This window comes from Crassostrea angulata, chromosome 4, assembly GCF_025612915.1.
Source record: "Crassostrea angulata isolate pt1a10 chromosome 4, ASM2561291v2, whole genome shotgun sequence".
Taxonomy (NCBI): Eukaryota; Metazoa; Mollusca; class Bivalvia; order Ostreida; family Ostreidae; genus Magallana; species Magallana angulata.
In genome coordinates this window covers 582,339-595,397 of record NC_069114.1, presented here as the reverse complement: position 1 = coordinate 595,397, position 13,059 = coordinate 582,339, and the positions used below count along the sequence as shown (strand labels likewise).

The 13,059-nt window shown below is 36.1% G+C and overlaps 1 protein-coding gene across 5 annotated transcripts; it reads right to left on the bottom strand.

Moving 5' to 3' along the window:
- Window positions 1-222: 222 nt before the first annotated feature.
- On the bottom strand, window positions 223-12,292 carry LOC128182517 (FMRFamide receptor-like). 5 transcript variants are annotated; one of them, XM_052851190.1, is made up of 2 exons: window positions 12,141-12,292; window positions 223-1,419 (listed from the first exon to the last, which is right to left on the bottom strand). In XM_052851190.1, exon 2 carries the CDS (start codon window positions 1,389-1,391, stop codon window positions 339-341), a length of 1,053 nt encoding a protein of 350 aa, XP_052707150.1. In that variant the 5' UTR covers window positions 1,392-1,419; window positions 12,141-12,292; the 3' UTR covers window positions 223-338. The 5 variants fall into 5 exon arrangements, with proteins under 5 accessions (XP_052707150.1, XP_052707148.1, XP_052707149.1 ...); XM_052851188.1 differs by lacking the exon at window positions 12,141-12,292 and adding an exon at window positions 8,597-8,937; XM_052851189.1 differs by lacking the exon at window positions 12,141-12,292 and adding an exon at window positions 8,682-8,937.
- Window positions 12,293-13,059: the final 767 nt, after the last annotated feature.

Sequence of the window (13,059 nt, the reverse complement as noted above, 5' to 3'; positions counted from 1 at the left end):
TTGGTTTCCTAAAACACCCAATTTCCTCGAATACATCACTCGCCGGATGATTGCTTTGTGCAGGAGAATTCATTAACTTTGATTACTTCAATTCCTCTGGAAATCGTTTTCTACTTCATCAAATGACACCGGAAAGCACGACTGATGGCAGAGAATTGTAATTAAATAATATGCACGTACAGGGGTGCATAAAAGCCATTCGGACCTTTTAATAGCAGGAAATTAATCTTACATCTAAAATATCTGTTTTATTAAACAATTTTGTGTCAAACAGACATAAAATATTCTAGTATCACAAACAAAGTTAAAAACACATAAACGTCGTGAATGAGTCGTTCTTAATGCATTTCCATCGTCATTGTCAATTCGTGCGACGACCTAGTCTTTATTTTGAAAATTTTGAAAAGTTCTCGTCGAAAACGAGGCCCAGTCAAACAGTACAGGAAAAAATGGATGGTGTTGTTGGTGTATTGTAACATATTTGCGATGGCCCACAACAACTGAAGAACTGCTGTCACGTGGTCTGAAGCGTCATACAGAACATAGGGGTAAACAATGAGATATATAACAATAGGAAGAGTCAGCACAAGAAACACACAATTCGTCGTCAGCAACATGCTCGTTACACTCGGAACCTTTCGGTGGTTTCCGTTGGCATGTACGTGATTTCCATTGGAATGGTGCACGACACTTTCGCTGTGTTCCGAAGGAATGTGTTCGTGTTGATGTGACGCTACGCGTTTGTGCGCCAAGAAGAGATGTTTGATTATGAGGATGTTTGCTACGATCATAATGGTGAAGGGGACAATGCTAAACATACAGAAGTCAATCCAAGGCCACGTAAACTCCGTGAAATCGTTGGCGTGTGTACACGTCACTTCCCCCAGTAACACTTCGAAGGCCACGCCCCAGAACAGGTGAAAATTAAGCGCCACCATCATCCCCGCGATAGATACCACTACAATTTTAGCGTGCTTTAGGGTACACAGTCGCTTGGCTCGAAATGGCAGACACACGAATATACAGCGGTCTATGGTCACAGCTACTAATACCCAGGTCGTGAAATCGAGGGAGAAGTAGACCAGGAACGCGTGAAGTTTACAGGAGAACTGAGAGATGAGACGAATGTCCTCGTTAAAGGCTGACTTGATCCAGTACCGGAGCAGCCCCGTGTATAATACCATGATGTCGCCGAACGACAGAACGGTCAGGTAGAACATGGTGGTGGAAGAGCGCATGCGCCGGCGGAGGAGGACGACGATTGACAGGATGTTGGCGATGGTGCCCACAAAAATGAGGACCGGGGACACGTAGACCCAGATCCATTCGGCCGCAAGGAATTCTGGGTGCGTCTTGTAGGCCACCTCGCTGTGACCCGTAGAGTTGTTCATTCTGACGGTCTTGGCTCAGTCCATTGTTCTGTAAAACATAATTATATAGCATACATATGGTTGATGTTCAGCTTCTTTTCTTTTTCAAAATTGTATATGCTCACAATGTATTTATATGTAAGTACCACAAATGTCTATGGTAGCGTAAAGGACAGCGCTGTGCGCTATTGTAGAGCTCCGATTGATGTATACATAATGACATAACAACATTTCTTGTTTTTAGACAACTCAACAAGAGTCTGATATACTAGATCCTGCAGGACACAACCGACAACCAATGCATTATGCAATCTGCATAAAGCGGCGTAAATTTGATTTTACAGTAGTAATAAGTTAATAAGACAAGAAGTGAGGTTTTAATATGTGAAGAGGCCACAGCACTGTCCGTCTGAACACATGCCTTTTTAAGTCTACAAATGGGTAAAAGATCATGGTTTTCAAAACCTTCATTTCCTATACCATGTGAGGGGGGGGGGGGGGGGGGGGAGGGGTGTTAATATTTTTTTTTACAGAAGCGAGGGTTTCAAAATGTCATGCACACAATATCATCATGCCTAAAAATTGAATTGTACTGGACCGGTTCAAATAGCTTATACATGTACTAGCTTGCGATGCTTTAAAGTCATGTTTTACTTTAAAGTAAAGATTAAAGACATATCCACTCTAACATTAATCTATGATATCGCAGTGAACATCAAATGTTATTTCTATTGATATTCCTAAATTTTACGTGGTTCACTTACCTTTGATGTACGACTACTAACAGTTTACACTCTAATTATCAAAAGACAGAATTATCGAAGCCCCTATCACAAAGTGGACAAATTACAAGCAGATCGAATATGTACCTAATAAATCAACGAAAATTGGGATCAAGTGAGAGTCAACAAACAATAAAAGGCTGAAGTGGACCCCGATTACAGCAGTAAGATTGCCACATATGTCTCTGGTCACCCCCCCCCCCCCCCCGCTATGGTTCTTCTTAGAGTTATTACTATTTGACGTCAGGGTAATTGAAGAGTCGGACAGGAAATCGATAAATCAATGAGACCGGACAATATTGAATAGTCCAATTCCCATATCAAGTGTGTTATTCACCCGTTAAATTTTTCAATGCCAGATGGTCACTTCAAACAAAGAAAGCCCCTTCTTCTTGAAATGTTTGTCTGTTGTTAATTTTTATTGGTTGTTGGCGGGGTCGTTGAGGAACTGATTTATAATTTAGTAAGGTCAAATGATAGCGATGTTACGTAATGGTCACATCGGTCAAGTCTACTTATTAATAGCGTTCTTGGGGCATGGTTGCATTTATCACTCGGAACTCTTTCAACAGTTCTCCAACTTAAAATTAACTGCGACTGTGTGCGAGTGTGCAAAAGGTTCGAGGAGTTCCGAGCAGCTTTACTTAAAGACAAAGTCCACAATACGAGGAATTCACGAATGGACTTTGTGATTAATTGCCTCGTGTGACTTTGTAAGTTGCTAAGGCACAGTTCTCACTTCCGGTTTTTATGGTCATCCAATGTATTCACTAATGGACCTCTCTCAGTTTTATATCCGGTCTTACATATTGTACTTAATGCTGGCTGCTTAATTCCCCCTGAGTTTCCATATTATGTGTTGTGTCTGACCTCGTGGTCCTATAGAAAGGCCTCCGGCAGTTTGACGTCTTGACGTTTGGGAGCACTGTCCAAACAAAAGAGTTTTCAATTCTTGGCATTCGACGCCAGTTGATTGAAAATGTAACAGTTGATAAAATGCTGACTTCCCTTAATTAGAAACCAATTAATTTTACTGCTCTTGAACACGTGGTATTTTGTGTACCATCAGAACTGTTATCCTTGCATTGCAAATATGAAAAGGAGTTTTAGTTACTTTACCAATAAGAATTAATGTACTTAATTTCTTGTTATTACGCATGCATAATCCATTATTGCGACAAACTAGATATGCCTTCTACAATATCCTTCCATTAAGTACGTTCCAGGAGAAGAAATTGAAGGAATTACACGACCGAGTCGGATGTCTCTCTCCATACTTATTAGATAAACATTTACATGTAATTCTATTGACCAGCTCAGAGAGGACCGCCGGGGACTGCTGGATGCAAGGTTTGGTACATTGACATTACGTTGAATGCCTTTACATCCCTGATGGGTGATTTGTAGTAAATATCATTCCCTCTCTTAGCTTTAATTATAAATTCTTCCTCTTAATCATCATGTATATGATAATTACACAGTGCACAGAAATTATCCCCAGCCCCTTAATTACAAGTTACAATATAATTACTACGAATCCATGTTTCACAGTAGCCGTGTGCTTACTATTAATAGTTGAAAAAAACTAAACATTCTAACATAAAATGTTTCCGTTTTTCAGCAACATTAGGTTACAAATAAATTGAATATTGTTCTTCTCCTTACTTATATAAGCCATTTGGAGTCCTTTTGTGGATTACGTTTACATCTTATTTGTAATGTTCAGATCAGTACGTCTGTATTAAAATATTAAGGGAAGGTACTATAGTTATTCCACATATTGTTCGGATTTCTACAGTATTCTGATTCATGTAAATTGACGTACTTATACGTACAGGCAATCAAAGTGTTGTATCAACCTTAAGGTGCTAATTTTCATTAGATTTTAGTTTGACTATTATCTGAGAATTGCTTCTTGAGATTCCGTGTTAGTTGTTACAGCTTGTCTTTAGGGTAAGTCCCTACGACATCTTCATGAAATGTCACCTGCTATACCTAAGTCATTGAATGTGTTGCCTACTCATGATATAATAGTAAAGCAACTATTAGAGAAAAGGCAAGAAAATGCCAACTGATTTGAATATGGTACATGTATATATAGGTATTGTTGCCAGCCACACAGAAATATTGGCTATGATAACGTACATGACCCCCCCCCCCCCCCCCACTTTCAGGCCATTCTATCTGATGCATTTCAGTTTACCTTTAACTTTACTCCCGTATTGACAGAGATGTTGAAAGGTTTGTTTAAAGAGTTGCCAATTGATAATGAGCCAGGTACTGAATCTGTTAACATATTTTTCCTGATTTTTTGGAAACATTTTGCTGTTAACATAATTTGAATACCTAGAAATATACTTTTGATTTACAACACTCTGTAATTCCTTTGCACTATTTTTTGTTGTGGAAACTGTTTGAGTGAGCAGGTTAGCGGCCGATTCGCTTTAAATCTCCATGGCATTATAGCCATCCATGGACTGCATCTTGTAAAATCTATATCAGATCGACTGATTATGTTATTTTATACAATACTTTTGGAGGAACACTTGTTTTCTTTAGTTCACATTTTTATATTTAAAAAGATTTTGATTAGGTATTTACATTTGCATCAAAATGTTCAATCTGAAACTTTACCGAAAATCATTTCGAATCTTTATATCTATACACACATATATGAGTATGATATTTTATTTGCATGTGAAAAAATATGTATGTAAATTGTTGTATAGGGAGAGGGCTAAGTAAATTTTAGAACTTGTGCCCGATCTCATTGTCATCATATTACAATAAAAATAAGTTCAAACCAAACCGAGACTGTGAATCTTTTCATTATTATTATCATTCCATATAGTAAAAACTCTAGAACATGTATGCACAGCATACCTATTCATGTACACTTAAGCAAGGTTTCGGTAGTAATATTTCACTTACGTACCATACATGTATATACACCCCATGCATTTCCCAAAGTTGCATCTTTATTGAGGTCAAAACTAAATGTTGGCAGAAAAATTAAATTCAAGGTTAAAAGAAATAAACTTCTAAATTTAATTTGATTTCAAACAAAATATATTTCTGTCCGTCAGCATATTGCATCTCTCTCTCTTTTTCTCTTTCTCTTTCTCTCTCTCTTTCTCTCTCTCTCTCCAAAACACCAGGCCTAAACAAGTGAACTCATCACGTACCGTTGCTGGGGAAATCTATGTATCTTTCAAATTTCCCTTAGGTAGCTCATGTCTGCAGATTCGATTTTCTTTCTATCTTTTCATTGCAATTGGAGTAATTTACGTCTCTAGACAGGTTAATCCAATGTTGATTAAAGTATAAAATCCATCCCAAGTAACCTAATTAAACACTCCCATAACCGATCGGTGGAATAGCCGCACTCACGCCCCCGTAATTAGCCTCTGGCCTAAGCGATTCCACTGGTGAGGATATATGCATTTGCATCCTCAACATAATATGTTTTTGAGATGGGAAAAATCAGCTCGTATTAATCTGGTTCGTTTATCAATAAGCCTAGTTAGCGGGCGCCGCCGAGTAATAATGGGAGTAATGTACGGCAAGGGGTGAGACAGAGTAGGGATAAATGTAGTAGGTGAAACTGTACAAAAACTGCACGGATCTAGAGGTGGGGGGGGGGGGAGGGTCCTCCTTGCATGCAAAATTCAAATTTCTTTAAATTACATTACAAAATTACCAATAATAATCTCAATTTTTGAAATAAACATCGGACCCCCCCCCCCTTTGCAAACCTTTTCTGGATCCGCGCATACATGTACAATGTACAGCGAGGGGTGAGACAGAGAGGAGGTAGTAGGTAGAGTGTAGCCTGGGTACCTACATATGTACAAAGGTAGAAATAAGTTAGTAATTTATCTATTTATAGTGACGTGTATATATTTCCAAATGTAATATCAATTGTAGTTGTACAACAGTAAGCATAGATTTAACACCCGGCCCGTCGGGCCTATATGCCACTTTTAACACATTATACATGAAAAAAGAAAAAAAAAGAAAAGATATGATTGAAAACATACCTGTAAAAATAAGAAGTTTCCTTTAGAACCCTTGAGTTTGCACAGTTTACATGTATATAAAACAGTACATATTTATTTTCTGTACAATAAAGCTTGTCTACGTGTAAAAGTATGATTTAAGTATTTGGCACATATACAAGTATTTTAAGTATGCACAGACACTGTCTATTGTTACGTGTACCTATTCTGTAAACAAAACCTTTTTTATGTTCTATATTGAACCTCCCCATATGTCGGGTACTGGCACTGTACCAGTTATCGGCTATAATTTTACGTTTTCTTTTCGTGTTTCCTTATTTCTTGATATATTTGAATAAAACTTGACATATTTTAAATGGTGAACTCCTAATTTATCAGTCTGTTAGATTATATCATCATTTAGAACTCAAACATTTTGTTTTTGTGCTATTTAGCACGCTCCAAATTTGCCGAGTTTTTACGATTTATTGTACCAGTTATCGGCTTCGTGATAATAACACAGTAAAACCCCTTTCCATGTTGATTTTATATTCTGCAAAGTTTAAATTGAATTATGTCCCTTGCGGGGTCAGCTTATAGGTCGTAGGGGTTACTATACATAAACAAAACTCATAAAATTATCCGTTTATCATCATACGGTAATACATAAAAACGTATGCTGTTAAATACATAATTGTGCAATCAGGCGTTCAACTGCACCATGCATCTCTCAGAATTTAGTGAATTTCTTTTGTTTAGAAATGTTATATGTATTGATATTATATGTCAAATCAACGAAGGGATATAATAACGTATCACAAAGAGGCCATATTCTATTTTTAACTTATTACGTCACTTCCCCCACCGCTGAAAGTGCAAAGATGTAAATCAGCGGTAAACAATGATCGTTAAAGCTTATGTTTAAAACATATTCAAGAAAGCTTTCAAGCAAACTTACTATTCTTTATTCGAAACAGACGACTGACTTAAAAAATCTCGGATGATCGCATGCTATAAACCCGAACCCTCAGTTTAGCCGATAACTGGTCTTAGCCGATAACTGGTACAGTACCAGTATATAAACTAACGGTATTTATTAAGTTCCCGAATAACCACTGTTTTTTGGTATTCCAGAACTTGTTCGAATTCATGAATGCTACATCGAATTTTTCTCTATGTCTAAAAATCGTAATTACATCCCATGTCTTATTTTTCATTTTGCTACATCAAATATTCTGAGACGACTAAATAAACTTTTTTTCATTCTGTGTTTTGTGCATTGATTATATTGTTCAAATAACACATGTCTCTAGAGGGGCCTTGATTGGTGAATTAACGTTTATAATCCATAGTCTGACTATTTCACATCGATATCATTACTTCATAAGAAACAGTAGCTAATGGTTAGTATTGTACGAGACAAACAAATAACGTCAGGTGCTTGTGTTGTTATTCGATAGAGACAACAAAATGCAACAATTAATCAGTTTACATATCTACAGTAGACAGTCAAAGTGTAGTATATATAAACGAGGGCGATAGCACCATTTTCTGTTGTTCTGAGTTAAAGGTTTACTTTTTACTTTTACGATCCTGCAAGTCTCTTAGTGTGTATCAAACACCTGTGTACATGTATATACACATGTGTAAAGGTGCATCTATCGTATACATATTATTGCACGCGATGTTAGGCGTGCAAACACTGACCTCTGCAATAAGCATCTCTCTCTCTCTCTCTCTCTCTCTCTCTCTCTCTCTCTCTCTCTCTCTCTCTCTCATCTTTTATGATAAAATATATGGAAAGCCCCAGTAATGACAAAGCATTTAGCGCAATACATAAAAATAATCTGAAAAAAGAACCATGATTCCAAAAACCGATTTTACCAACACCAAAACATGTTAACAAAATCCTCCACAAAATTAAAAGAAAAACTATAACTTCTTAAACTTTAAAAGTTAATTGTTAATCATTTTTGAGGAAAGGGTTTCGAACCTCTTTCATGGCAAACTTTTTTAGCATTTCAAATATTTTTGTCATTACTTAATTATTTCAATATTACCACATTAGTGTTTAGATGAGTTGATAAAGGCACACTGAATTGGAAGTACATGTACATTTTATCATTGGATATTAATTCACAATGAAGGGTCAAGTTCACCTGTACGCAGAGTATACAGCAGTAACTTACTTTATATTCAATGTGGCATTCTAAAACCAGATTCATTTGAAATATAAATGTATAAAGTATAAACCCGAAGAAAAACGTTTAAACATTTCATCGGAAAACCTAACCTCGAATTTCTCGAATTATTGAAAATTTTAGGCCTTTTGAACCATTTTAATTCTCAATCATTATGAATTTTTTAAAAATAACTTTCCGAAAATTCTTTTGTGACTTTTATATTCGAACCGCAAGTTCAGAAAACAAAACAATCTATTCCTTACCGTAATAAGCAATAATATAATTTGTCCGTGTAACAATGTGTTTCTGTCAACAAAAGAAAGATGAGACACAGAACAAGCCCCTTACATCATCAGCACTCCGGGAGAAGATTCATTATCCGTCCACTAGGCGGTGCTGACACTAACCATTGCCCATCGATCTGCTCCGTAATACAATAACAGGACCAACTCGCTCCCACAAAATATCAATTCTCTGGACCTGTCCTCCTTACGCAACCTGATATTGCATGGACAGAAAGACCGCAGGAGACGGTATTCTATTGGTCCATCGAGTGAACGTCTGAGAGTCGTTATATGTGTACTGCGGTAGAGAGAGAATTGGTGAAAACGAGAGTATTGCAATAACTGGGATTATATTAGTTTTCGGCCTCTGTCCGATCCAGCAATTTATATATCCCTTCCTCGTTTTGTCCGTGTCAGTTTGACAGAGATAATCAGAATGGAATTATTCATAGCCCTGGCAATGATTGGGTCAGTGCAAGAGAACTACTGTAAATAAGCTGTGTGAACGGAATGACGAAATTCCCTAGAGCCCAGTTTTGCCTCATCAAGACTCTTTTGTTTTATTACGATTAAGACCTTCCATCGCTTATTCTATGATGAAATGAGAAAAAAACCAATATTGTAAGGGGAAAAAAATGGAAATTTGGTGTTAAACTGATGCAATTTTTTGTATTAATGCAATATGATTTATATTCATGTGTAATATTTGCAATTCAAAATGTGTTAATCTTAATTGAAGTAAACTGCCTTTGCTTCTTAATTTACAAGCACAGTCAAGTGAATATATAATATATATATTCACGTGAAAGTGTTGCAAAACCCTTGTGAATTTCTATTGACGCTTGATGACGTTTCAATCTTCATCCCATTTAAGCAGGCCAAATAGTCAACAAACATTTGATTTATCTTTTCACTTAAATATGTAATAATTCAATTGTGGCCATACACTTTTCAAAAATTCAATTATTTTAGTTTTAAAATTTGAATGTTTTCCAAGTTCTTTAACAGAGCTCTTTTTCTCAAAGAGATTAATATAGTCTAGAAATTACCACGATCATCGAGCCCCCTAAATGCCTTGTTAAAAAACATGTAAATCAAATTAAAAGCGTTATGTAAATCATGCAGAACATCTTAAAATTCATTCTAAACCCACTGACTATATGAAATGTAATTCTACCAGTAATATGATGTGTAATATTAATGCCTCGTAAATCGAAAATCACATATCACGTGCAAAACATTTCTCGCCTGCCTGAGCATCAGCAGCATGTGTCTGAAACACCCTGATCAATTTGTTCACTTTTTCCCTGTAACCTGTTTGGCAGCATCATTTATAGATCGCATCAATCATCACCCATCATACGCCGCCTAGCTTCATCCCTATATCCCTGTATAAATCAGTATACACCAGGCAGCTTCCCTATCAAATAACACTTCCAGCACCTGCGGACATGCACAATGGAATCCCCGGGACTTATAAACACTTGTAAACAACCATGTATCGTCTGTGACGCCGTTTAAGTAGATGCCATTATGTTGTTTATATTCCTTGACAGAATGTTTACACCTTGCTATGCATGTAACACGGCGGGGAGTATTAGGGTTAGGGCACGGTGAGACAGACTCCGTGGGTTAATGAGATTATTGCCTTAGTCCTGTAAATCACAAATCTATTGAACACCTCGATGTGGATCAAGATACTGGTCAGACGAAACAACACGTTACGTGGTTGTTTGGGCGATGGTTGAATTGGATACAAATTGACTAATTTCGGAAATCAACAGGTTCTCCTGTCAGTGTTTGTGTGTTTGTGTGGAAGGGGAGTGGTGTAGGGGGAAAAGAGGGGGAATGCGGGTATACAGTAAGACAGGCTCGGGCACACTCAGTTAAGTTGATTATATTAATAAAAGAACAAATCGGGCCAAATAAGCAGAAACAGCCGCTGTAACTACAAATGGGAGATCTGTAGAGAAAGAAAGAGCACTGAACATTTATATAGATACATGGAATACCGGTATACGTGTACAGCAAAACAAGGTTATAGCGAACACGCTTATAATGAATTGACGCTTACAGTGAAATATTTTTCATTCCCTGTGAATTTTTTTTACATGTTGTTAATTTGACGGTTATAACAAATTAGGCTTAAAACGATGTAAAAGCATCCATCCCTGGCAGTTCGTTATAAGCGTTTTTTTATTGTAAAAGCAAATGGGGAATTAAAAAAAACCCAAAGCAACAAACGGATTAGTCATGGAATTAACGACAAACAGATTTATGTTAACACGGAAGATGAGAGAATAATAATGATTAGACCGGATACTTTACATTACTTTTCCCCGCAACCGATAAGTTGGAGGAGATTAAAACGACAACCACCATTTATTCATTAGTTATCGAAGTAATAAGTTAACATTTTCTAATGAGAAATGAATTACAGAAGAACAGCTAAATGCCTAATATTTTTTTTTTGTCAAACAAAAGAATGAACTGCCAAGGAGTAAAGTTTTTTAGATTGATACAGTAAAAAAAAAACCCTGAGTCGTCACTCTCCCTGGTCTCCGTGATTCTCGTTTATAAAGTTTAAGACATACAATGTAGTGCAGACACAGTCGGCGGTGCAATTTGGTATTGTAACCAATATATGTGTGAACCCACAACCTATAAAGCTTGCGATAAAAATGCAATAAAATCATATCACAAAATGGTCCATCAAATTAAATTAAATGTGCAAATAGTAATAACGATGTTGGACAGAACATCAAAATATCTCCCAATTTTTATACTTAAGCGAAATAGTTTTCCTGGTGATTTAATAACAGCATTCATTGGCCTCCTTTCTTGTGACTACCCATCAATCAATTATTTGCCTCAGCTTTACGTTTAGCGGAGTTTTGTTAGAGTTGCCTTCCTTCTTCGATAATATTCTTTCCAATAAAAGGGAAATAACCCTCACGAAATTAAATACTGAACATTCCACGTAATCACTCTTTTTTTCAGATTGCAATAATATAATTCGAAGTATATTTTAGTATACATGTTTACAGCGATTTAAATATATTGTGATGTGGCTTAATAGATACATCTTTTAGCATGCTTCAATGCGCATGCTTTAAAATAATTGTTTCCATCTTGACGTAAGACATAAGGTAAATAATGGAGGCTATATATATAAATGGAATACAATTCAGCTATTTAAAGTTGAACCATGATACATTTATCAAAGTGGAAAATAAGATAAAAGCGTTAAGCATATCTGATTCTAAATGATTCGAAACTGGCGATGTTTTAAAAATAACCGGTCGAAAAAAAAAACGAAAAGAAATTTTCAAATCAACGATATACCTCTACACTGAAAGAGGGTTGAAAGTTTGGAGAGAGAGAGAGAGAGAGAGAGAGAGAGAGAGAGAGAGAGAGAGAGAGAGAGAGAGAGAGAGAGAGAGAGAGCGAGCGAGAGAGAGAGATATTATGTAGAAGTATGACTTACATACTGCCTTAATAAAGGTAAATAATTTGTACTTACAGGGTAATAACAGTAGTTACATTGGTGGCCGCTGGGTGAATGATATACGTCCCTGGGTAGTACTAAATGTATAACTGTACCAGTGTTAGGTACTAATTAACACCTAATAACGGATACATACATAACAACCATAATTATAGGATACGTATATATGTCTTTCCAATCACCACACAGTGATAATGCTTTTTTATCCCAATATATAAACCAAGCCGTGACAGCTGTCCATCACAGACGTATATGACGCGGCGCCATCACTAACAGCTTGTGTAAATGTCTATTGTGTTCGACCAGGTAAAAATCAGGTAAAATAGGATATGTTTAGGAAGGTGTATCGATATCCATACATTAAACATCTGATACAGCAGCTGGTTCAATCAGGGTTTCTTTTGTATCTGTTAGATACATCACTAGAACTAGAAATATGATTGAGAGAGAGAGAGAGAGAGAGAGAGAGAGAGAGAGCGCATACGTACAACTATAAAAGCTAATAGGTAATTTTCTACTTCAAATCTTATCGCCCTTTTCAATTAGAGAAATTAAATGCACTCAGTGTATAATATAGATTCCTGATTATGATATTGCTGTTCGTATATTCAGGGGCCTTTTCTATGCAGTTTTAAAATAAACATAACAAAATTACTTTATAAGCTATTAAGAGTGAATTTCTTTTTTCTTTCTTTTGATACAAAAAAAAGATCTATTTCAACTGCCAAATTAAAAATTTTAGATATAAATAACTTGTTTATTTTAAGTGTTGTGAATTCTTTAAACTTCATCATATCTTTTTCGATTTCTTATTCATTTTGTAAACATTTCTTAGAATATGAGGATCGAAGATGTAATTAAATTCGCATTCTTATTGAAATGGATTCTTAGAATATAGTGATTAAATCTTTATTCTTTTTCATTATCAAAGTAT